This window comes from Opisthorchis viverrini, assembly GCF_000715545.1.
Source record: "Opisthorchis viverrini unplaced genomic scaffold opera_v5_40, whole genome shotgun sequence".
In the NCBI taxonomy this organism is placed as follows: domain Eukaryota; kingdom Metazoa; phylum Platyhelminthes; class Trematoda; order Opisthorchiida; family Opisthorchiidae; genus Opisthorchis; species Opisthorchis viverrini.
In genome coordinates this window covers 2,242,708-2,270,175 of record NW_008751694.1, presented here as the reverse complement: position 1 = coordinate 2,270,175, position 27,468 = coordinate 2,242,708, and the positions used below count along the sequence as shown (strand labels likewise).

The window sequence follows — 27,468 nt, the reverse complement described above, 5'->3', positions numbered from 1 at the left end:
AAACTAATGTTGGGAAGTAGGTTATTCGCCCCCTGATACGTATGGCTTTTATCTGAGAGTAAACCATAGAAATTGTGGCTAACGGAAAAGCCTATTCTGCCATCTCCAGAATAGAAGGATCTTTGTATGGTTTCTATTGTTGCCAGTCATATTAACCAAGACTTCACCTCGATAACAAGAACTGATTCGCTTATGAATTCAATATTCCCTATGATTCATTTAATAAATCCATGAATATACTTAAAAACCGATCAGTTCTTTATGAGGATTCATGATGAAACCAGTGATATTACATAAGCAAATAGTTCTCCGAAGCAATGGAAGATCGGTATGATGTTTTGATATTCTGACGTCCGTCTGCCCCCCATGCAGAAATGGGTGGTATTTTTGCACTTATTACAACTGGTGGCTACCTATAGCTGATGTGAAGATGGACAGAAATAGTAGTGCCCAAGCATAATTCTTCTGAACTGTGTGGTCTCTAGTACGACTGCATCATTTTCAGTTGAGGAGCAGTAGCATGAAGAAGACTGAAACCTATGCAAGCAGATTCCCTTTTTTAGCATTAACTGACCAGAATAATCGTACCAAGACAGGTGGAGGAATGTTTATCTTCAAGACAAAGTCACATTTAGCCCTGCTTGTAAAGCCTTCGTTTTACGCTCGGAAGAAATTGTTTTCCTTCGATGAGAGACATACAAAATAGACCTATTTACGAGCACGGTGTATGTCCAAGTGACCAAGGAGTAGTTTGGCCATAAAATAGACTTGCATGCATGAACAATGTACAGCGAAATCCAACATTCACAAATGTGGTGCGTTCTGATGATAAAGTCAACGCTATCCACCTAAAATGTGGTGTCTTTGAGGTTTGGAGTCCAAATGCTGTCTTTTTAAGTGACGTAGATTGCATGTCAAGCAATGACACCTCGAGTTCACGAGTTATCCAGAAAATTGTATGTGCTCTCTCTCAACTCAAAAACCAGCGAAGATTTATCCGTTTCCAGCCTACCGTTCTTCAGGTTAACGGTTTGTAATCCCAGGTGTCGCACAATTGTGTCGTAAGTGACAAGCTCATCGTTTTGCTTGGTTAAGTTTCTTAGACATCAAAGACAAAGCCGTGTTTTTTAAAAAAATCACTGTGTTTATGATGTAACCGTGCTGTGTTTACAACAGTCATAAACAGCACTCATCGGAATAAGTAGTGTGCATAAATCACGTCGGGTAATGACACAGTTCCAAGGGGGATGCGTTAAAAACCTACTGGTCGTTAAGCTCAGCTTTCAAAGATTTTGGGCAGTAAACATAGTAATAATAACAAACATAAAACAGCGAAAACCTAGGAACATGGTACCAGTAAACCTAGATTAAAAAGGCATACCCGAAGGGTAAAAATGGAAAGACGTTGTTTTCCATTCTATTTACAAGCGTTCCTATGCGTCGCACAGCAGTGGGAAATGAGGTAAATGACATCTTCCCACTGTGTTCATTAGGACATAATAGATTCTGGTCACGTAACCACGACTTTTCGCCAAATTCGGTCACTTTTGTGCAACTTGAAATTTTGTCTCTAGGATTTTTCCAGAGAAGCCTAAATATAACATCAAACTGAGAAGTGAGTGTAACTTTGGTCCACATACCTTGTAGTCTGCCATTTGTTAAAGCAGCTAAACTGTCGACCTACGCTCTCAATCGCTGGAGGAACTGTGGCAAGCGAAATTGAAGTGATGATTTTTGCTTGCTTTTGAATGTGTGGTAAAACGCGAGAATTTTATTATTTTTTATATTTAATGCTTTACTTACAAAAGTGACACTTTTTCGGAGTGACATATTTAAGAATCAAAATCTTCTTTTTCCTTTCGCAAACATATGAGTTTGCTTCGAGTGGAATTTGCAGGCGGCATATCCAAGTGAAGGAGATTATCAAACATCAGGCCTGAAGTTGGACAGAAGCATGCGTAGAAGGAAAATGGAAGCTAGTACAAGCGATCTATGCAGCCCACATATATTTCGTAATTTCACCTTCAAACGAGGTTGACTTGGCTTCCAGGATAGGAATAATAAACCAAAAAAACAAGGAAACACGATCATCCTGCTGGTTGTTTTAAATGATACCCGATCATCTCATTTATGAGCGTGATACATGCATGGCACTTGCTTGAGAACAAGCAGATAATGAGACGGAAAATCAACACACGACATTACAGCCACACACCCCAAACTGCGTTACGCCAAAGCGATTCAATAGTACTTATGCACCAGTCATTGTTTAGAGATGTTCACTAGGCGAATAGCCAAGACAGAACATGTAAATGAATCGAATGTTCGCTGGACCACACTATAAACTGCACGTTCTAGAGTCAACAGTAGATCATCCGACCACTGGATCAGTATCTTGCTCACCTTTATGCAGATCTGTGGGTATAAGGTAATGGACATTGTTAAGTGATTCTATTGGATGTACACCAGAATGACATCGCACATCGATTGGATTATTCACCTTCAGGGATACATAATTTATTTTCCGATGTGTCGAAAAGCTACACTGGGCGTCACCTTTTCCCGAGTCGATCGAAAATTTCCAACACAAAAGCAGTCAGCGGGAATGAAGGATTTCCATATTGCCCGTATTGTCTAACCTTCTCATACACCTACTTCAGGAGGCACATAAGTCCACCTTCCCGGGAACACTTCACCTGACTGTGACTGATTGTACACCGGAGACCTGCTGTTGCTCGATGTGACCACATACATTTTTCGCGTTTTGTCTGATATGTCCTCCGCTTTGTGGCGTCATCATCCTACATTGTATAAACAGAAACAAAACGGTCACCTCAACCGTTTGAAGTCGGATGCTAACCTGATCTATGCAGATGGTAGATTTCTTGAGAAGCTCAGTGACTGGATAGAAGCATTCGTCGTAGACTCAGCTCTAGTGTCTGCTTTAACAAACCCACAAATGCGGAATTTGAGAACGGTCCGCCAACGACGGACATCGTTCCTGCAGTCTTACCGCAGCACGTTGATAAGGTTGACACCTACTCTTACTTTTTAATTTGTTTACTGGTTGGAGCGCGGTGTACAAAGAACATTTTTTAACACAGTTAAACCAAGTCAGCCCCTATGAGCATCAGCTATCGTTGATTAGAGATTTGTTGTCATCGGTTGACAATAATTCAGACGTCGGCAAATGGTTGAAAAGAGAAAAGACTTGTGACCACTTTCACTCAGATGGGGGATAATCCGCTCAGAATAGGTAGTATGCAATCTGATTCTCACATTCTGAAAATCCAAGAAGCACGCTCATATCTATCTATGCACATGAGCGATTCTGCGTGCGACCATCTGAATCTTTAGTGCGGTGTTGCTTACGGCGATAGCTGAGGATTTGCAATACCGGGTCTATAGCCTGTAATATCATTTTGAAATGCTTTTCTGGGACGCAACCGAAATAAAAGCGGAACAGCGTCAGTGAGAGGATCACCAAAAAGCATCTATATTGGAAATTCTCAAATCCCTTTGCACTTCCAGTAATGAATTTCCGTAGCTGATTAAGGGTAAGGTGAAGTGGGTGAACCGCAAGAAAATACGTTTAGTTTATCCCAGCTATATATTTCGTTCGTTAACAAATGCATTGTAACCGATCACTGAGCATCAGACCTTGCATAAGTGAATTTAAGCTTTCTGATGAAGAAAACATCTGACTTATTCAAAATCAGTGACCATCGGACAGTACACGGCCGCCAACTAAATTTGAATATGGTGCCTATTGCATCACTGTACATTTTGTGAGTCGGTGTTTCCTACACGTTTCCCTCGTGTGTGAGGGTGGGGTTTTCGCAATGGCCATTCCACTTCACAATACAATGCATCACAGCAAACAGCTTTTAATGAAAAGTATCTGAAAACCATTGAGCTTCCTGACAGAAATACCTTACCACTTTGTAATATTCCGGAAAGTACACAGCAATTATACGTATACTGATGTCCAAAAGTTTCTATCGGGATAGTGGACCTGGATGGGTTTATTGATTCTTTACTATAGCAGGCTAAGAATTATGGCCATCGGAATCACCAAAACCCTACCCAAAGCTAACCCGTGGAACAGAACTCGTTCCGCCTCTCCCTGATTTCCGATGCCAAAGTTGGTGAAGGCAATGCTTGTTTATCTTCCTGAGTGGTCATGAAAATCGGCTCACATTCAGATCATCAGTCACACGGAAGAAATTATAAAAATAATTCAGTCTACTGGCCATAGTCACACTTCCCTGAAGCCATGCTGCACATGAGATGAAAATAGCACTGTGTAATGTCTCCGTCGTTATTTTGGTCTGACATACAAAAGCCGTGATAGAAGTGTGATCGTTTCAGAAGGACGTTATGTTGAGTGAGATTTTCATACGTTGAAACGGTTTGATTAAAACTTTTTCAAGTGAAATCAGTTGCAAAAGCTCTAAGCTTCATTTCAGAGTATTATCGTGCACTATATAAGACGGCTGTCTGATTATTCGATAGAACCATGGCCAACATCGGTACACATCGGAAAGAAAAACATTGGAAAAAGTGCAACTCTCGTGACATCTGCATTCCGGCAGTAATTATGAAAAGTCTCATTCGTTTTGAATGGATGTGAGTTGACATTTAAAAACTTTATTCAATTGTGGTTGTGTTCGTAAAGCCAGTTCATTTGAGACAGTATGGGCTTCTAGTAGATCGTTATTTTTCAGAATTCAGGTCTGGTATGATAGGTCACACAACTGAGTCGAAATATTTTTTGTTGCAAGCATTAGCTGGAAGAATGCTACATCCACCCGAAAGCCTCAAGTTAAGCAGATTTTTGTCTGAGTAGGATGGACAAGCTCATATAATATTTACTGACTTCCTACTGACTCAGAGAGCAATTCCTGAGCAAATTCAGCGGACTTTTCAAGATCTTGGAATGAGCGTGGTGTTGGCATTTCACTGTGCCTTCCTTATCTTTTAGGCTTCCTAAGTCAACGTCAAAGCTAAACGTATTGGGATTTCTGTAGACGGATGACTGAAAGCAGTCTAGGATTCTTCGCGTTTGAGAAAGAGGTGTGTGAGCCGCGTAAGAGGTTTTTGCTTGCAATCGGAGACAAAACACAAACACGGAACAAGAAAACGCATTCATTCGTCGAGACAAATGATTCTGTTGGAAAAAATCATTTCGGGCTTCTGAAAAATAAAATCCTAACTACCTACCATTTGCTAGCCCAATTTTCCCCTTTCCTATGAGGCTCTTAATCCTCAATCTATGAGGCACGTGGCATCGTCCGTTTATCTCGGATTCAGGTGACTTAAGAGTCTCATGGACGTTGATAATGTTTGTTTGTGTTTTGTTTCGATCTGTTTATATCTTTTCATTAGATTATTCTGCATCTCATTTAGTGGAAAAAGGTTTGTTCTTGAAGACGCACAATAGTTGTGAGAAATAAATGCTTGTGTAATGGCCAAACAGTGATTTAGATTTTCGCTCGCATCTTTTCTGCGCCAGCCCGTGATCAAGGAAACCACTTACGCTTAGACTGATATCGTTTAGGAGAAACGGATTTGATGCAGGTTTCGTTGTGTAAGTAAAGCCGTTCTACGATAAAAAGCCAAAGAGTGCAAAAATTTCAAAGTATCCTCACCTCCCTCAAATATATATTTCACAAACAGCCTTTGCTTTAAGATGCCTGGTCGTACAGCACTAACATATTTTTAGCAGTACTAGCAAAAGAAGTACAGCTTACAGCATAAACCCCACGTGCAGAGTTGTAGGAAAACCGAATCATTCTAACATCCGTAGACTTAAACGTCATACAAGGACGGGTACAATAAATTCGGTGGAAGTTCCTCTTGACTGGTTCTATGTCCAGTGATAATTAAATATGCAAAATGCTGGGATATAAAGCACCGAAGCTGTAGCGCTGAGAAATATGAAATAGTAATACTCGGAAATTCCAGAAACTCGTGGCCTCCAATGCCTGCCTTAAAGAACGATTCCGATTTGTGACAAACTTCGAGTTTGACAGTTTTTCATAAACCCGTCATTACAGATTGGCATGAGGCCGATAAAGTTAAAAAATCAAGGGTCTTTGTTTCGCCATTTGACTCGAGGATCAATGTTGTCTCTAAAGACATTTTTCGAGAAAACGGGACATATTTTACTTGGAAAAGTGAGCCACTTTTTGTCCACATGGGTAGATTTTTGGTGCTTCTACTTTGGATAAATGAATAAATTAAACCTTAGCAAAATTGTTGCGGTTATATGTAGTGACAGTGAGTAACCATGATGGCTCTGAGGTCCTTTGGAACCATTTTACCTTCTCTATTTCAAAACTGTCTTGCGTATTTTTTACACCACGTAAGTGTACAGCAACGAAACGGAGCTCAAGTTTGGGAAATTCGCTTCCGGAGTTAATGCAACGACTGCCAAAATCTTTTCCACGGACGTGCATTTTAATGGCACAGGGATTTGCAGTCCCGTGAAGTCGTTGTATTTACTTCGAGCTGTCTTATCTGATTACTCAAATGTGATTTACTGCAGGGGGGACACATGCTTTTAGGTTAGCAATATGAACGAACAACATGTTTCTCTCGGCGACTGCAATCTTACGTTTTTGAACACTGATTTTGCCGTAAGTTTTGGCAACGATGTATCATGTTCTTGCAATAAGAAACGTACATGCAAAGTTAACAAAAGTTGGCGAACTAAAGTCAACTAAACAGTTAGGCAGCCGTTGAGAGAGAGATGGATTACTACAACATTGTCCCCTAGAGTCATGCTGAGTAGCGCAACGGTTTCTTCTGACAAGAGAGCCGATAAAGAAACATTTCAAAACATCCACCGCGTGAGTGCGTTTCAATGGCTTAAATTATTTGCGCAGAGGCTCAGTACTTCCCTCACAACAACCGGTAACATACAATGGAAAGAAAAGCCGCCGGGGAAAACCTTCATACCATGGCTAAGCAGTGGTGAGGTCATCAGGGTCATATCATCAAAGACGATCAGTCGATGTTTTTGAAAACTTTGTACTCAAAGCAGATGCCCCCTACTGGTAAAGACTGTCCACTGTTGCAAAGACCAGATCTCATCTGCATATATTACGTGGGAATTGCCAACTGCTTCACTGTCGAACCCACTTAAGCCACTTTTCCTTGATGATTAATTTCAGACAGCAACTTTGTTCTTGGTAACGCTCAAGTTCGTGACCACCCGATTGTCTACTGTTCGGATGGCCTGATTGATTTGACGGGATTCAGCCGTTCACAGATAATGTCCCGCTGCTGTTCGTGCAGTTTTCTTTGGGGAGAGCGGACGACCGAGGAGGCCAAACAACTGATCATGGACGCCCTACACAACAAACGAGAACTACAGATAAAAGTATATTTTCATAAACAAACTGGTAAGTGTGCTTTGGTAGTTTATTAAATTTTGATACAAGGTGTAAAACAATTTTGTGCTTAACTTCTTTAAGGACTATTGCGCAGACTTCTAAACGAGTGTTGAACGCTGTTTCACTACACCGGTTCATCGTTAACTCGAGAGTGGCGACACGCAGCAGGCAGAATTAGATGAGACTCATCGATTGATTCGCGACAGAAAAATGTCGGCGACGTGCGTACGTCGGCTCGATCCGATGTGAACATTTCTATTCCACCTTATGTCACCTTCGAAACTATCATACAGTGCCAAAGGGAATTGAGGGCAAATGATCCGAATCTCTGACGCACGCACAGACTTCAATCCAGCTGATATCTTATTGCTGCGTCACCAACTGAACGAAAGTTTGCGAGGCAGACTATCATGTGTCAGTTGTCGAATCGATTCTAAGATAAACAGAAAACCGGGAAGTTCCGATACGTTGACACTATACGTTTCGGTGAACGTTAGAACTCGAAAATAAGTCACTAATAATCTTCACTCTTGTTTAAAGTTGGAAAACTCTGTCATTTTCTGGTGGTATTTCATACGTCTCCTAGATAAGCAGCTCTATGTTAACTAACGGAAGAATTGAGAGTTGGCGGAATGTCCGATTGACCTGAAAAATATGAGTGATCTGCCAGTGCACATATCGGCTCAGACCATTTGCGAAATCTTAATTAGCTTGTTTACCAAACAGTATGGTGTGCCTTAGGGCTTGTTCGCATCGTGACTATTATCAGTGAAAAGTTGGACTAAATTTTCCGCCATACGGGACGTGGGAATTCCAGGGGAGTGAGCACTGTGAGCGAAAAATTGCACTTAATCGTCAATCGTGGCGCGTAATTTTGGGCCCTATCCAAAAGTCCCGCGGCCTTTACACGCTATGAAGGCTGTATTCATATCACGGGTCTGGAGCAGAACCCACCACATCCATTACATACTCCGGTAGATTTTTTCTTATTACATGCCCTCCTGTTGGTGCATTCCCGACGTGAAGGCTGCATATTCTATCCCGCGTGCACGTGTTTAAAATGTTGCTAAAGGGGACGAACTGGGATTGAGTACACCAAACTCGTATCGTTCATGAAACTAGGTCAATTGCAAATTATTTTGTATCAACCGGGTGCTCACGGAAATTGGTGTGGCTGCGTGTTATTTTAGATGAAACCGTTGAAGGTTGTAGCGACCGGTCACACATTCAAGTTACACCAGTTCAAACCAGCAAAGGAACCATAAGTGCCAGTTCATTTCGAGTCATTATGGAACATCAATCTTTCATGCAACTGATGGACGTGAAGCTGGAATTAGTTGATAACCAGGTAAATTCTTGGTCACGCGATTTTCAGCAGAAAATTGCTAATGCATGTGAGCATGAGATCACAGGAACATAGTAGTTAGCCTGTGAGATGATACGAATTTAATTGGGCCCCCAACTTCCGTCTAGAAAAGTGGAAGACAGCACCTACCAGTATACCTAGAAAAGCTGAGATCATTCCATTAAAACGCTAAAAGGACCGCTTGAATTGACGTTAATGACTAACTTATATACATAGTTATCCAGAAACGGAAACAGTGACTTTAGTGCCTGACGCAAAATCTCACGGTAGCCCGGACTGTAAAGATCAACTAAGGCAACTTCCGGGCTTTTGTGTTTTTTGATAAAACGCGGTTCTTATATTTCAGTGTTCATATTTTTTACCAGACAAAAACACGCAACACACAGCTGCCACGTCTCAGTAAAGGAGTTTAGTCCTGTGAGTTTTTATCAGCTAGAAAACGCGTGAACTTGATAGGGGACACATGTGTGTAAACCTAACGGTTAATCGGGGATAGTTAGAATGCCTAGGATTTATGAACCATGAATTCAGACGTTGCACTATTGCACTAGTCAATATTTTCGCTTTAATTCGCTTCACTCCCCAATGTGTTCAGTGTCTGACAAATTTTACAACGGTTCTCCTCCCATGCAGTTGCGTAAAGCTTCTAAGTTGTAAAAAGTCTGGGTTTATTTTTTCCTCAATTAATCACCTGGCACACCTTGTACTCTACATATGTTCTCCCAACCAAAGTGTGGTAGGTTCCATCTGGAACAAATTACACTGAATTCACGGGCTTAAGTTTTACAACGCTCGTTCCAACACTGTAAGTAGCAGCTGTTACCCTGGACCAGCCCATTACAAGGACACATCTGGATCCGTTGAATTGGAAGTTTGAAAAGAACCACCACCGATTTCGATGACAGATCTATTTTTGTGATGAAATTTCCTGGGAAAGACGAACAGTACGTTTCGGGAGAAAAACACGCTGATGTTCTTCTGACAAAGGAAAATGGACTCTCCTTGAATAAACTTGAAGACAGAACACACCCGCGGTCTAATTTTGTAACCAGACAGGTATTAAAGACTGCGACTAAAAATAAATTTTGCAAGGGGAAACAGACCAATAGAATAAAGGCATCTACAGTAAACGACATAATAACTGTGTAACCTAAATCTGGTTTTGGTTCGCAAATAGCAGAAGGCTCAGCAAATTTCAGGTCTCCGGTCTTTACACTACTGATCACAAAACCAAGTCCCATTACCGGATTGACTCAATGCTCGTTCTGTCGAAGGCGTGAAATGACGCCGGAATGTATCCAAACATCGTGGAATCCTTCGTGATGCGCATATAAGTTATTGTCAGTAGCATGAGGCAGTCATGGTGTTCCAGTTTTCATTCGATGCTGGGAATTTCTGAAGTCACCTTAGTTATATCTCATTTCTCAACAATTTAAAAACACGTACGCCTGTGATTAGGGCCCACAATCTTACCTATAGTACCATAATTCCATCATTTTTCAATTACGTCTTTTATATTCACCACTAAGTCCTACCCTGCTGAGATGTAATTAAGTTCATCAAAGCTGAGATTGCCGCTTATTAAATACGGTCCGTTGAAATTAACTGTGTTAACTTGTATGCGCATCGTACAGCAAGCTGAAAGTGTGTTAAAAGCTACTGAGGCCAAAAATAAAAACATTTCATGGTAACAAAATCCATTCATCGACAGTGCGCAGATACAGGTTTATTCCGGATGGCAAGTTTTATGCTTTAATTTAACTGGTGGTCATAACAGCTGCTCGAAGAATATTCTAAAGTTGCTGGATACCGCGATCTCTGCCAAAAGTTTATCAGAGCGGAATTGCATCAAATTAGTGACAAATAACAAACAAATTGGTTGGATAAAAATCAAGATTTACTAAACTGTATTGTTCGGGATATAAAATACCGAACCCAGAGAAGAGATCTTTAAAAACGAAGGGACGACTACTAAATTCCTCATGTATTTTGGTGGGCGTATTCAAATTGCTGTAAGCATCCAGCGAGTTCGAGGGCCATTTGGTCCTTATCAATTACATCAGCAGCATCTAACTGTGCCAGTTAGATGCAACCATGAGAAAAAAATACAATGATCTACTGGAGGACTCAAGGTAAAAGCTTATGATAATTGAACATGCGTCCTGCATATCCATAGAAAGTAAAAAGTATTTATTGGTGGGTTTCATCAGTGCATTTTCGTTTTCCTTTTTGGGTTAACTTTGTTCCACTTCCTGATAGACGTTGTATGCCAGAAGAATACTTTCTGACTCGGATAAATTACATTTATCAAGTGTTCTAGACATTTTGGATGATGATTGGATTTTCAGGGAAATACACCCCTACCACCGACTGCATTACGTGCAGTCGAACGTTATTCTACGTTATCCACTTATTCAATTGGCCTGCCTATTGAAAACTTAGCGACTATTATGGAGTAAATGTGTTTTTCACTGCCTTTTGCGCTGCCGGGAAATTAATGACGAACAAACTGGAAGAATCAAGAGAACCATTTGGCAAATATCTAGTAACTTAAGGGCAATAAGCTTCACTTATCAAATAAATAGGTGTTTTGTTTTCCCGAGAATTAGAACGTGGTACAACGCTCCTCATATTTCAGCGTTAGGCAGCAAAACCAAAAACACCGTTTTTGCGGACAAACAACCTAAGAACTCTGAAGTTGATTATGTTAGTCTGTTTATTAATACTGCAGTGAATTGCTTTGGAGATATGATATGCGAACAGGTTCGAGATGCTACAAAACATGGAGTTGAATCAACTAGGGCCCAGTGGCTAAAAGTTCGCATATACGGGATTCTGGGATGTGAATTGGAGTTCCATCATCCTACTAATTAATGGCGTCGCGCTCACCTATTTTCGGTATTATGATCGAGTGTAAATTATACGGCAAAATGTTCACGTTTGTTTGCGCTACAGTAAGTTGGATTCGGGTTAATACACAGTAAACTCTTAAGGTATTGAAAATTACATACAAGTGGCCCCAAATGCGCTTTCAGATGCATATTTTCCGCAAAATATCCACTGGATTGAATGTTTACTTTAACTACATAAATTTTACATGTCGTCAGTGGAGTGGTCGAAATTGTGTTTCCTGGCGAATACCCCTTCGAAAGTGGTGACAAATATTAGACATCTAACTTGTACATGGCCTAGTTGGGAACAACGATATGGTTAGTCTCGCCGACCCGCTGCCATCTGCGGGTTTGGGGCAAAATGTTAAAGGCGCAAAACCGGACAATATTAATTTAGCCCCACTACCAAAACTTTGAATCAATGACCAACAAAAATTACAAGATGAGACCCATGAATGTGGATCACTTCTTTGGTGATTCCACAACAAGCGATCATAACATGCCTTTTTAAGTCTTCTTACATGTGGAAAAGCTGTCGTCTTTCTTTCTGAAAAGAGAATTTAACTGGAAGTATGAAAAATAGGCAAAAATGTACAAAGGGTCACATAAAATGGTACAAAATGTTCAGCATCTTGAAACACTCTGCAAACGTTGGTTTAAATTTCAAAGCAAGAAAGACAACATGGCCTGAAAAGCCTCAAATGTTATCACACGACAACGAACAATGTCAAGCTTGACAACCTCTTCCGAGTGCATCTTTGTCCGTGCCATTAGCGTATTTTTTGCTCGCCGCCGGGGAGCCAGGAAATAAGTCAGTGGCCCACGAAATATGGGCACGTTCCTGGGAGAATCCAAGTTTGTAATTGTTTGGTTAAAAACTACATAAAATATTGCTCCAGCAGCCTTGATTGTGCATTGCACTTCAAAATATGGCGATAATATTTTCTGGTCCTATAACGAGGGCAAATACTGCTATTTATTCAATACATTTCTCGGGTTTCCTCGAAGTTATTTCGGATTACTGGGATATAACTCAGAGTAATTGCAAAAGTTTGATAAGCGAAAACCGGAAAACTAGGTGGGTGCAGGTATCATCCGAAAAAAATGCCGTATCAAGCAGATGTTGTTCATCTATTATCGGCGAATTTTGCTTTAGGGCAATGAGCATGGCATTTTCAAATGATGAGATGAATTTAGCGTGAGTTTCTGTTTAACCGCGCCAAAAACACGAACAAACTACTCACTGTAAGTTTTTGCCCGTCATTTCTCACTTAGTTTTGCTGCTCACCAGGCTAGTAAACTCATGTTTGATCAGACCTGTTACCCAAAAATTGAACGGGGAGAATGATCCTCGTTTGTTTTCATGAGCATTTATAGGTGTATATGCAAAATCAGTGGTGGTGTAGGATTATCGGCAGTGTTTTTGGGATAACCGTATTTCCGAATACTGGTGGCACCCGGAGTATACAGTAGTCTGTTGTCTCATCGAAATAAGAAACATACTCATTGGCTTTGTTCATATCGCTTGCTATCAACTGTAATTTTCTAAGTAGCAAATGGTCGCACTTTAGGTGACAAGATTGCGCTGCATACTACCCTTATGAGCGGGTGGGGTTAATCGTGTTTAACTACACATTAAATCACGCAAATTTCTTCCAGTTATCGCAATAATCCACTTTTTCCGCAATCAAGTGAAAAAACTAAGTTTTTTGTGTGGTATGTTTGTCTAAGTCTGTTTATCTTCCTGTGTGAAAATATAGGAGTTTGTGATCCAAGCAAATCTTTGGAATGTCTGAATGTTCGCGTGTACAATTTTTTTAAATTAGAAACAAAGACCAAAGTTGAAACTCATTTGCTCTAGGAGAAGCATAGTACACATATGTTGGGGAGAAATTTCTCTGAAAAACCGCACACGGTTTCTCTACACATGGATCCCTATGTGAAAGCGTAATCTCAGAGATTCCATCAAGCTTATGTTTTACTAAACACCAAGTACGACTTTATGAGGAATTCTACTGAATTCCGTTGTCTTATGAATATCAGGTCTTGTGTGAAAATGATAAAAATTTGAGACACTCACTCTCCCTTCTCGATGGTTTTTTTACGATGCTTGCTGTTCATGAAAAAGAAACTGTTTGGGTCCACCAACACTATTCCTATTTTGGACATACTGCAATCCATTACAATCTAAAGGAGATGGAAAAACATGTTTTCAGGCCACTTCTAGCGTACACAATAACCATACAAAAGGAACAGCTAATAAAGATTGCTTCATATTTGGATTGCCACAGATATTTTCGAGACTTCTCAGGTTCGCTCCTTGAGACAATTCATTTTAAAATGCATCGTCCGTACAGCCAGAACTTTTAATCGCGCAATTCACTACTTAGCCGTGAGATGTTCCATGAGAAATGAACATATTCACATTTCTAATGCACCTGTAATCCTAAAAAAACCAGAGCCATCGCTCAGGTTTGTTCTTGCTTCAAAACCAACTTCGTTCGGTACAGTGATCTGGTCAATGGCCAAACGGTGAAATCGCTGACCCGATGGCTAGATCCGCTTTACCCTACTTTTTGATCTTCTAATAGGAACCGCGTGTAACTGAAATTTTGGGGAACTTACCATACTGTCCGCAACATTAACCGGATGGAATCCTAATTGCACAGTTTTGCGACCCTGGAACTTCGAGAAGGTGAACTCCAGCTAGACAGACACGGTCTGGTTCCACGTTAGTACGTAAACACCCGACTCGTCAGCAAACTAGAAAGACTGATGTTCGTCGAATGAAGCCGACGGAATGGCAGTTCACGTTTAACTAAATTCATATTTACACGTCCAGTAATTCAGCTAGACAGCGATTTGATTTATCACCAACTTGCTATTACAAAAGCACTTGAAGTCGCAGTTTCACCTCAGAGTCACAGGGATAGAACGGCTTCAATGACTTATTGCCCTTGAAGTCGTTCACCTCTCATATCGAGTGGCAACGGAACAAGAAGCTTCAATTGGATTGGAATAAGTCGTTGGTTACTTGAACGAATGTCCACATCCATGTTCGACAAACGGTTCGAACAGTAACTAAAATAAGGGAAAAAATGTCACAGATTAAAGCGTATGAAAGTAAATGTGTAGGCACAGTAACTAAAAAAAGCTTGTAGTTTTCTTCGCCTACCCTCAACTCTTTGTTTTATATGAGACTCGTTACCTATTAACACTATGCAGTTAATTTTCATCTCTGGTGACACCTTAACAGGAGCTCTGATTACCGGATGAGTTTGCTGCCTTCAATGAAGTCGTTTGCGAAATTGGATATGGATTAGAATAGCATCTACATTCTATAATCCGCCGGGTTTCCTTTCGAACGCAGCAAGTTCATTGTTCCCGGAAATAATGCACAAGTCGAACGTCATCTATCGTTGTATTCTGTTCATAAGTTCTCAATCCTGTCTCATAAACTGAGCGAACAACTTCAGTGGCCTTGAAAAATCTAATAACTCAGGAGTTGTGTCCACTGGAAATCATCTCCTCAATCGTACAACCCCTAATTAGCATTTTTTAGTCAAAACAAAAGTTGGCGAGGAGAATCTCACTGTACTCGGAAAGCGTACTCCACTGGGAATAGACATTCTTCAAACGCTTATTAGCGGCGCATATGTATGAACACAGCGTTCCGATATAATGAAGATATTTTGAAAAATATTTATGAAACACGTAAAAAGTTTTCAGGAGTTAGCACACCAATGCTCTTTACTGAGTTATGCTAATTGCAGACGTTGTTAGTTCTAAAAAATAAGAGGAAAGTGTACTTCAACTAATCGCATGTGTGTACTGAGTTTGTTACAAAGATGAGCTTGGAACTGACACCACATGTGATCAAGTATGTTGTATGGGGTATCGTTTTCACTCTCACTAATAATAACGCAGCAGCGGGGGATTAAACACAAGCAATATAAGCTCATTGTTTAACTGTTCCTCTGGGAGCTCCGGCGGTGTGAGGGGTCCCACCGTTTCCTTACGTCAGAGTGTATATCTGTTTCTATTGTAAGTCCTTTTAAATATATCATAATCCATCAACCAGTAAGTGCTGACAATGGCTCAAACGCTGTACAAACGCTCTGTGCCTACGTGTATGGGTATCAGCGTTGATCGTGAACAAGCAAGTACGAAACAAAATGTAAGACCTCATTCATCACATTTTACAACCTTTTCTTTCCATTTTCCACCTCATCAGGCGAGGCGTTTCTTTGCTTGCTGGATATTGTACCAATCAAAAATGATAAGAGTCAGGTGGTACTCTTTCTGGTATCCCATAAGGACATCACATCGGAGCGGCAGGTTAAAGGTACGTTCATTTGTCCGCGTCGTGCTTAAGCACTCTTGAAATACAGTTCTACTGATACAAAGACCCATGGTTCTATTCGTTCTTTACCTGTTGATCATCTTTTGATTTTGAATGCTACCATTGCTATTGGGGATACGGATGTTGCCAGACATATTTTCAAGACAATTCAAAATGGTCGCTACAACTGCAAATTAATGAGTAAGCAAGCGAAATTAGAAAGCAGAAATGCGGAACCAGTTATCAGGCAGCCGAAAATAGGAAGTAGTAATCAGACGAAAGGATTAACTTTTAGTCTTGCTCGGTTGACCAATGCCGAGTTCATTTGGCTCACTAGGTCAGTCCTTGCATATCCAAGGAGTTGGATTCAGTAGTTTGCTATTGATCGATTTGGCAAAGTTGAGCGTCAACTACAGATCAACCGTTTTGGATCGGATAGACGGTGTTAAGTAAGTGGGTCGGATTGACCCGGTGACTTGAGTTTGGGAACGCAATGTATTCTGACTTCTTTCCACTGAGAGATATTTTGATCATGTGTTTTGATTCTGTGTGATACATATTTAATCAACTGACATTCAACAAGGCGAACTAGCAACCATAGCAGAAGCAGGTCACCAGGTCAACACGACCCAGTTACTTAGCACCGTTCATCCGATTCAAAACGGTAGATCCAAATAAAGCTCGGCAATGGACGCTCAACGCGGTCAAAGCGATCAGTATCAAACTACTGAATCTAACGCTAACGACTGATCAGTGATCCCGATTGAACTCGGTATTGGTCGACCAAGCAACACCAAACCTCAGTCCCAATACCTGATTACTGGTTTCGCATTTCTGCAATTCTGATTTCGTCCGTTTATTCATTAATTCGCAGTTGTAAAAATCGTTGAGAATTACCGTAAAATGCTTGCTGAACTCCGTTCTTCTATCTCGTCAGCGGTATTGAGGTATTTTACAATGACACGAAACGGTAATCTGGAATTTCGCATTTGGTGCATGAGTAACCCGAAGGTAGATGCACCTGACTAGAAGCCAGACTACTCATATTAGTACAATTTGGAGGTTCCACAGTTTCTGCTCACATAACATACAGTAATAGTTTATGTGAAAACATGCAGCAACAAAATCTGGAACTTCGAAAACATCGGGTTAAACCGAATATATTGTTGTATATCTTCCGCCTGGAAATGATGGCAAACGTCTCGTGGCTATGAACAATGGGCCTAAACATAAACGTGTTTGCCCACCTGCAAGCTCGTGTCATGTGCCTCAAATATGTGTGGAGGCAACACTGTTGTCGGAGATTTTTAATGAGGAACTGTGAATACTAAAACAGTAGAAATGTGTTCTTTCAGCCCCGGGCCAATTATCTGTTTCATTCAAATGTTCTACCTAATGCGTAGAACTTTTGACTGTGGAATGTAGCTTCAACTTCCGTCATGACATAAAAAGCGATTGCGACATTCTAGTTTAACCAGTAAATCAGAGTCAAATTATTATTTGAACTTATTTTCTCTGTACCTTCACCTATCTTCAAAGGAAATATAGTGTTCTACATGTTTTTGTCAAGGATGAACCGGAAATCAAGGGGAAATCTAAAAAGAACGGCTTTAAGCTGGTCATGTGATGGGTTGGCATTTGCCTCCTGTCAGCCAGTAAATATGCAAAGGGCACGTTCGGTTAAAGATCGGTTGCACAAGTCTATGTTGCTTGCGCAGAACAGAACGACAGCGAACCTTCCTAATGACTTGTTTCAGTTGCAGGATGAGCTGTGCATGTCCCCAAAATTCTTACGCTGGTATTTATAATCAGTCCACAGGTCCGGCGTCGGTTGATTCCATGGTCGAAAATTTGCAATGAAGACTTCAAACATTTATTTAGACGGCTGGTGCTGGTTTTGTACCAGACTGCCTTTGAGCTCGACAGAGCTTGCTCCCTAGATGATCTTCAGTGTTAGACAGTCGATCGGTCCGGTTCATCCAAAAGATTTCGCGCTGTCATTATAGGCAAAGTTTATCGGTCTTGTCGGTCCTATGACAGTTCAATAATCAATGAAGTCCTCGATGTGATATTGTGTGGTTTTCAGTATACTGCAAAACCAGTAGCACTACGCACACTTAAGCATGACACTCTAATCTAGAAAGACTACCACTGTGATAAACGCGGCGAATCACCCGTCTTTCGTCACTAACGAAAGACAGGCAACTATCGCATTCTGGCGCTCAAGTATTAGGTTGTTTGTTGCGAAACTGTTTTGTCTCGAAACTGCTTTGTCAAATTCAGTAGGTTGTAAGTCTTTCTCCCCACACACAAAAGGTCCTTCAAACTGATAGCATGAGTCCAGTGCTGAGCTGCAGCGACTTGTTGGATGCACGGACTTTCACATATTCGTATTCAGAAATAAGTGAGCTCACTGTACCAAAACCCTTCAGTTATGCGAAATGTTGTTTCGAGTGTCTCAAACCCTACTGTAGAACTCTCGGGCATAAGGCAAGTTTATGCACATTGATGGCGCAAAAGCCAGCGTTTTTCAACTCGTCTGTATGAACAAGATGAGCCATAGGTCAACGAAAAGTAGTTAAAACAGTAATTAATAAGTAATTAAAAAGCTTTAAGGTATGGCCACCTATGTGATTATGTCTTCGTGTGATATCACATTTAACGGTTACCAGGGAAGTTGCCTCTATCTATCCGTATCTTGACAAAACGGATGGATAGTTTTTTTGGTAGTTTTCCTTAGTACTGTGATCCTGAGTTTTTCATAAGTATTTCTGTAGGGTTCTGATATACCATGCGGACGAGGATAGTTTTTTGAGGCCCAAAGTCCTACAGAAAATTAGACGGTAATTACAACTACTAAATGAGTTCGGAATTCTCGTTTTTATTGTGGATAAGGAATGGCAAATATGGAGCATTTTACATTCTCGCTTGAAGGCTACCATAATCGAGCTAAGTCAACCAGACAGCAATAGGTTATTTTGGCTGAAGTGTTTCTATCTTGAAGTCAAGCACGGGCCGATAAGGAGCTGTCGAAAATCTGAAATAGAACGTCTGGGTCTGGTAAGAAGACAAGGTGTTTGAAACATGAAAGTCACCGATACTCGTACTTTGAAGTCCATTGGAGTTTATCCATCTGGTAGTTCATTGGCCAACGAGCGACAAATTCTCTTAGTCTCATACTAAGCAAAGAAGTGGGAATTTGAATATTCATGAAACTTACGAAAAAACCGCACAATAGTACAGTGTTTGAGATAAGTTTAGAACGTTTGTACAGAAAGGGAAGTACCCAACTGTAATCTTTTCTCCTCTTAAGAACAGTGTTGCATTATTGGTCGCTACCCAGGACCTATAAAGAAATCGCAAATCGGTCTGAAATTAAAGGGCCGAAAGTTGTCCACGGGATTTGTTTAGGTACGTAACCACGAACAGGTACATTAAAAAGCTTAGGTAGCACAACACAACACGAAAATTTATGACAGACTCCTTCGAATGTGATAAAAATCCGGAACTTGCACTAATGCATTTCAACATTCGACTTACAGGGGCGCTGTCCTGTTCAAGGTAGAATCCCTAAACCTAAACGACCCTTTCAAACTCCATCGATGATGCAGATTGCTTACTTCAAGAGTAAACTTTGAACAGAGGTATTCGAACTAGGATGATTAACAAAACTTCGAACTGCCATCAGTCGTAGGCCTAAGGTATTGTGTGTCAACAAAACACAATGAGGCGATAAGAGTGTGTCCGCATTTTGAAAGATCATTGGACCAGCTGAAAAACGTTAAGTTGACCCCAGAGGGAAAAAGTTTCGGGGGTTATTGGACAATATGATTAAAAAACACAACTTGGTTTTTTTGGTGACTATACACAATTTCACCCAACCTAAAATAATTCGAAAATGCTCGTTCGTTTATTCTACTGGTGGAAATGAAATACGACACTCACTCCGCCGGACTGAGATATTCCCGGTAGATTTGCAGCAGACTGATATGGTTCAGAACGTCCACTGAAAAATTTGCACCTCTTTAAAACAGCTACCTATGACGAGATATTTTAGGAAGTGCGCACTACATGACTCTTCAATACCGGACTCTCTTACATTATTTGTATGCAGCCCATTGAGGTGGTACGACCGCGGCCAGTTATGTGATGTAATAACGGATCCCTGAAGATAAACATGATCAGTCTTCACTGGAGTTACACTAGCTTTTACGATAGGGACTGATTTCATTCAGTCTCCTCGGCAAATTCGATTTGGTGGAAACTCCGCATGGCAGCAAGATGAAAACCAGGCAGAGCATTCGATATTGCCAGGACTATTAAGTAACACTACTACTCGTAAGTACCTATTTCACAATTGTGAGGTTACAAAACAAACCGGTTTTCCACCAGGAGTACCACTAGAACAAATATTTGGTATGTTGCTAATTTTAGTCAAAAATGTGTAGTCCACTTGTACGTACACCAGGAAGGTGTACGCACCCAGGAAGGCGAAATTAATTTTGGGAATCATCAGGCCAGCCTCTGGCGGACAAATAATTATGAATCCATGAACACTACATGTAAAATTTCTTTCGCATATGTGCAGAGTGATATGGGAAAGCCTATACTAGCCTCATGTAGTAAAATAGGCTAAAAGTATCTTCACTCTGAAGCAGAGACGGCAGAATCGGATGTCGTTTTCCTCCTAGAGTCAAGCTGATCAAACAGCATAGTAAGTCACTATTTTCAGGCACCAGGAAGAAATCTGCTTGAACAGAAAAGTATACATATTTCATAAGGTTCGCGTCAACGGGACGGAATGGGGTCTACCTCAATAGACTACACACAACAGCCGTGGTAAAATGGTGGATCAAGAGAAACAACCCCTTAGGTACACGATTCTGAAAACAGGTGCTTCGGATATCAATAGACTGGTGACAACGCTCAGGCTATTCTTGAAGGTCTGCCTACCTGTTTTACTTTTAAGAGGTAATGATGGGTTCACTGGTGTTATTTGCATCTTATGCTTAACAAATTTACAGCGTACCGAAAATGATGTTTGCTGAGGGACCTAAAAATCCCAGTACCAATATATACACTATCCATGTTTCCCAAATTCATCTTCATCAGCCAGTTCACTTTGTCCGCCGGTTTGCGTACACGGAACATATTTTAAAGATTCATGATACAGGACTGGGTAAACACAATCAAGAGTTGCTCCGGTTTGGGTTTTGAGTGAGTCCTCTAAAGGAGTACCCATCGCAGGACGGCTACAATGCAGACATGAAGGTATCCCAAACACAGAAGCAAAATCCACATTTCGGAGGCCTTTAGACCCCACTAAGGAAGCAGTTTCTTCCAGAGCTTGCCTTGTCTCAGTAGCCTCAGGCGTCAAAACATTTGTGCACAAGTGATTTTACACCAAACATGTATCATATTCATCCATAAATGTTAGACAGAGCTCAGTACTGCCTGCAAAATTCACAAAAAACCGCACGGTTGATACTCGTTTGCAGGTTTGAGGAGCTCCATTAGGTAGCTGGCAAACAATTCATTAACAACTTTTTGCAACACGTTAGGTATCTCCCTATACGCTGAAAGTATCTTACTACTTCAAGGTTCATCTGAGTTCCCATCACCATCTTTGAAATGCTCACCATAGTTCATCCGTATTAATTTTAAGTACGCGTCTACCTTTCGTCAGGCTTTGTTGACTGTACACGTCGTGCACTAGATGTTCGTAATCAGATATATTTTGCTCAATTTTTCAAAAGTGGCGTCATCGGTAAATGCACAAGGACCAAGTCATGGGTTACTCCACGGTCTTGGTCTCAAACATTCACTAGTGCCTTCAGGATTCAAAAAGCCAACGAGTTTCCTTACTGCCGGCCTGGCAACCACAATCACTGCAGCTGCATTGGGCACACCGTCGTTTCGGAAAAACAAGTTGCTCGATTACATACATGCACACAAATCCCAAATGCCCACCTCTCTATTCGGATCCGGACCAAATTTCCCCAATACTTTCCAGAGCATGGGCACATCAGACTACAGAAATGAACTGAGGTCTGGCAACCAGTCCCCAAAGAAGCGATTTTCGGCTATACCAGAACTATCATCGTCAACAAATTTACGATCACAGTCTGCGAATCACCGGAAGTTTAGTGCGCCGGAGTTGAGTGAGTGTGAGCAAGCTTTGATAAACAAGGTTGACTCATCTGATAAACCTACGAATTTGGCCGCACAGACTATATATGTCTCAGACTCGGAAGGGGAACAGGAAGAAGAGGAGGAATGCCAAGATTCGGGTGCATCTGACAGGCTGAGTACAGACGAACCATCAACTACGTACAAGTACGAACGGCGGCGTAGTCGGGCAGTACTGTTTCATCTGTCTGGACGGTTTGATCAAAATGCAAAAAGGAAAAACCACTTAAAGAAAGTAAGTCACTTTTCACATTTGAGACACTATAGAGCAAACGACCGTAAACGTGGCAGTCTGAAACAGCCAGCCGAAGGTATCACATCATAACTTATCATGTGACCGCAAGCGAACATCCTTGTGATTTAACATGAGAAAAGCCTCAGCACTTCTGAGGCGATCACAACACTTGACTTTCGCTAGGTTACTTACTGGACGCCTACACCAAGCGTTAGCAAATATATAACAATTTCAAGCACTTTCAACCGCGCACTTTCTCTAGGTTTGTTGACCAGGTTATCTACCGAAAGAGCGCTTTTCGCAGGTCCCAACAACGTTCCGTATATTACTCAATAGGGCTTTTTCGTATGGGTCCTGCACTAGTGGAAAGTATGTGGATACTGCTGCACTTGTGAGTGAACGATGGTCTTTCCGTCTCGAATGTACAAACTGTCGCGTGACCAATACTTGAGTCGACGTTCGATATCAGTCACAATGATTATTAGATATATTTGTTCATAGCCACACCACTCTCGTTTGAACGGCCGTGTTCTTCTTCTGGCGTAATTATTCCGGTGAGTCCACCCCAAAGGGAAGCACTGGCCTCGAGCTTTGTTCTTATTAGAGCTCATCAGCAGTGCAATCGATCGTCACAACCAGGGCAGTTACTGGGTCGTCGTTCAATGAGTCGGGCACACCAATCACATCGCTCAAGTGTGAACACGTTCGCCTGTTCAGATGTGATAATTCAGATCCGTCCAACGTGCGTTGGTGGAGTAGTGGTTATACGCCCGCGTCGCATGTCAGATGTCCGGGGTTCAAATCCCGGCACAGCCATTGTATATGCAAAGCTGATGAGCTCCAATAAGAGCGAGACTCGAGTCCAGTGCTCCCCTTTGGTATGGACTCACCGTAACAGGAATATGGCCGTTCAAACAATAGTGTGGCTATGAACAAACATACCTATCCCGCAAAACCCCCAATTGCAATTATTAGATACAGTGTCCGATATCCTGATTCCTGTTCACGGCTGTTTGACCCGCTCTAAATTTGCCCCTTTACATATGTCATCCATGGAGAAGCAAGAGAAATGCCCTCCAAAAACGGACAAAAGGCTGTTGACAACTCCGGTTTCGTTGCTCTGAAAATGACCATGTTTCGTATGAATTATTATATTGGAAGCGATACGTGGAATAAGTTAATCTTGTTTAGCTACGAAGGATGAGGGTGTCCTGAACATTAGTTACCTACAATCTGTACTCCTGCTGCTGGCAAACGAACTCGCCGCACACTGGTGTGAATTAAAGCCGTGTGCGTAATTCCAGAAATGCTTCCAGAGGTTCGGTTTCTTTCGGTATCTCAGTAAGGGCTGAGGAGGTTTGAGATCCGGCTGGATTTAGTGAACGCGAACAATAACTGCGTTGCTGGTGCGTCTGCAACTACATACAAATGGTTAGTAACTTGCATAGAAGTGTATCGAATGCTTGGTTTAAGCGGCTTCTTTTCATGATAAATATACGGCTTGGCTACACAAAGACTGCCTCTGGAAGCGTTGTTTATCAGAATATCCTTAACACGATGAAGCCTACCGGCCCGCACGCATTAACCGAGATAGTGATAACCTATCAAATGATGCTTACGACGACCGTCCCTATTATCTTTGCTTGGATACGTGAATATTCCGGAGCAGCTGCGAACTTTATTTTTTTAAGTCTCAGCTAATTAGCTGAGATACCCGGAAATTAAGATCCCGAACGGATAAGAAAGGTAGCAAAATGTGAGTGTAGGAACTCAAGCATACATTGGGAAACTTACAGTGTTTGATCGTACGTATAGCAGAAACTGCCATGTCCAGGGTACCTTTCCAGAACAAGCCAGAGCTAGGGGGTCAGAAGAGATACATCGATTTCGCGGGCATTAGAGGCTGGATCTGCGTTATGAAACCTGAGGTAATCGGTGACATAGTAAATAGGATAAAGTATGCATCAACTTACTGGGTTGCTAGGAAGCAAGGCTAAAGTCTCACAACCTACAGTTACAGAAATAGGTTATCCCTAGAAATATTTTTCTTGGTTTCATATCGCAACCAAAGCACTTATGATGTCACTTCGCTTGGTACTGAAACGTCTGCAGTCAGATTGCCCAACTCAGCTGACAAATCGACAACCATCCACACTGCCTGAGTTAACAACATTCTTTTCAATAGCGAACGCTTCCGAATGCTGGGTTGTGGTACTTACATGACTGACTTAATCGCAATTAGTTAGTCTGCCAAAAATGTGAGCTTACAGTGCGCCAAAGCTTTGCACATTATGGGAGAAGTTTTTATTATTTATTAGACAAAGTACTGTTGCAGGTACTTCATTAAAATGTTAACAAAGCAAGGATAAAGCATCTCGACAGAATAAACCCGATATGCAAACGAGTGTATTTGTTGAGATCTATCCATTTTGGCTTCAAGTGAAATGTAGGGTTGACGGGAACTCGAGGACGGCACCTACACGATGAGCTTCAAGGAGGGTGTAACCGGTCGTGGGCTGTCAAAGAGTTTTCGGCAATTTTTTGCCTCTCAATCGGTTCCAGACGTTTTCCAATTGACTGAAATCTTGTGAGCAGTGTTCTATTTGAAAGTAGATTTAAGTTTTCGATGTAGTATCACCCCATTTTCAAGGTTACGCAAGCTAAACACGGAAGGGCTTGGGGCGCACCATCCTTCTGGGATCAGTCCTCAAAGCATGAGGTAATAAGACGGCAAATTAGGGTCACAAAGGAGGAACATTCGACCCACAGATGAAGGATAGGAGTGAGGGAAACTTGAATTAACCATCCTAAATCAAATGAAAGATTACAGGGTGGTCGATAAGAATATGGTTAGGGATGATGTAAACCCAAGCGCATGCGTCAATGTTCTCCTCAAAAACAATTCCAGATCTCGCAGGCTCGATTCTTTCTCGAAAATCGTGAGGTCCGCCTCGCTGATCGTCAATACGAAAGTACCACTGAAACATTCTAAAATATCCTCGAGGTTTTAACCAGCCTCATAATTCTCGAGGAAAATTGTGTGTTGTTCCAAAAGTTTGTTTTACACAACTAAGTTCTATCACAAGGTAGGATTATGCAGATATTAAAAAAACGAGCAGTTAACCCATAGCTTACATGGCTAGCACACATTGGTGCTCTTGAAATAAAGCAGAAGTTACGGTTCCTATGTAGTCCGAGTTGAAATAAGAGTAACCGAGGAGATTTGAATAACAGTCTTCATGAGAATTTGAAAAATTACATTTGCATTATACTCGTAATTAACTTAGCTACACGAAAAAATTATTTCACAACCGTAGGTTCAGTGTGGGAAGAAACCAATCACACTTGATGTTGCCATGGCTGCATCCCGTACGCACCCTCACAGAAACACAATGACACTGGTAAACCGATGTCAAAAAAAACAGAACAAGCGCGCAATAACTGAGCCGCCTAAACCGATCAAAAAAAAAACAAGCACGCAATAACTGAGCCGCCACCTACTTCTCAACTTGAAGTGGCTTCCCGCTGACGTATCATTTCCTGTCCGCACCCAGTGTGGTAACCGTAAATTTACAGTTTTCTGATTTTCTTCACAAAGTGTTGACCAACAATGTGGTTCATGCCAAAGTGATTTTTTGATTTCTGGGTACACAAACGTAGTTGTCATTCACTGGTAGCCGAATTCTACAGCCGCTAACTTTGAAAAACATCGTCTTTCTACTCCCCACGCAGTTCCGGACAATACCCGAATACAAAGTGCAGGACGTTCAAGCATCACGATTCATTCTACTGCATTACAGCATCTTCAAAATCATTTGGGATTGGATGATCTTGATTTGTACTTTTTATATCGCCATCATGGTCCCCTACAACGCGGCGTTTCGTCTCGGGTCTCGTGCAAAGAACTTGCTCATCTGTGATATAATTGTAGAGTTACTCTTTATTATTGGTGAGTTATACAAACAATTGACTCATTTGCATTTTAATTTAGGTACCGAGTAGCCACGTCTCTTTGATTTTTTCACTTCGTGTGATTACTTATTTCGTAGCAATATTACGGGAACAATTTAGATTATAATTCAGATGGAGAGGGTATCGCCAACATGATTTCCACAAAATACACACCCTTGATTATTTTTACGTTAAGAAAGTTTAGGCCTCCTAAAAAATTTTTAGAAATAAGATACATGTAACTCACATTTTTATGTTCAATACATACGACAAGCTGCAAAAGTGTCCCCAAATTGAAATATATAGATGTTGTATGTTGTTTCCGAAGAAGGGCTGTAATAGTCGTGTGAGCTGCATTGGCATGAACTTCGTTTCTTAACCAAGTCAGGAAGGCTGACAGATAGTAGAGGAGCAAATAGAACCAGATCACCGTACGACAGGCATTTCTAGTGCAGAGGGTAGGTGTGCTGCTGATTCTAAACACTGCGTCCCATTTTTACCAAAACGACAGCAGCAGGCATTTGCAGACAGCACTTTCACTATTATTTGTTTGATAGTATAGAAGTGTTACATTGAAAGTCGAAGGGATCGATGGATGAACTCGCTTTTATTTAACAGAATTACTAACCCACCACTGTGCACAACTACGCTCCCCAATAACGCACTGATCATGTCACCTCGATTGGTGATGAAACGTTTGTATTCAAATTGCCCAGCTCAGCGAACAAGCCGACGACCATTTACGCTACCTGAGCTACCGACATTTTCCTCCATAGAAAACTAAGTATGTATGTCTGTTGAGCATATTTACTTGGGTTTGAACTGCCTGAGCCCGCTTAGGTGCAACACCACGTGTGGTTTACTTACTAGCAGCAGGCCTTCAGAAGCTCCGCCGCGGATAATGAACAGACCCGTTTTGTATTCTAGGTGATCCGGAAAAGGGACAGGCGTCCTATAAGCTAGAACAGTTTTGTCCAGCTCATTAGAATTATGTCAGAACTAATGCTCTGTGCGACACAATACCGACAAACGAGAGCCGGCGTGAAGTCTCCTCGTAACGAAAGGCAGGATGTACAAGTTGTTTATGGTATTTT

General features: G+C 41.3%; 1 protein-coding gene across 1 annotated transcript in view; it reads left to right on the top strand.

Moving 5' to 3' along the window:
- T265_13120 (hypothetical protein) overlaps positions 1–27,468 on the top strand; it is a gene marked incomplete at both ends in the record, with an annotated part of 72,243 nt that overhangs the window by 7,338 nt on the left and 37,437 nt on the right. Inside the window, 3 exons of the mRNA XM_009167273.1 lie at positions 7,179–7,409; positions 21,837–22,423; positions 26,114–26,372. Coding sequence (XP_009165537.1) covers positions 7,179–7,409; positions 21,837–22,423; positions 26,114–26,372 — 1,077 coding nt within the window. The remainder of the gene's footprint in view (positions 1–7,178; positions 7,410–21,836; positions 22,424–26,113; positions 26,373–27,468) is intronic.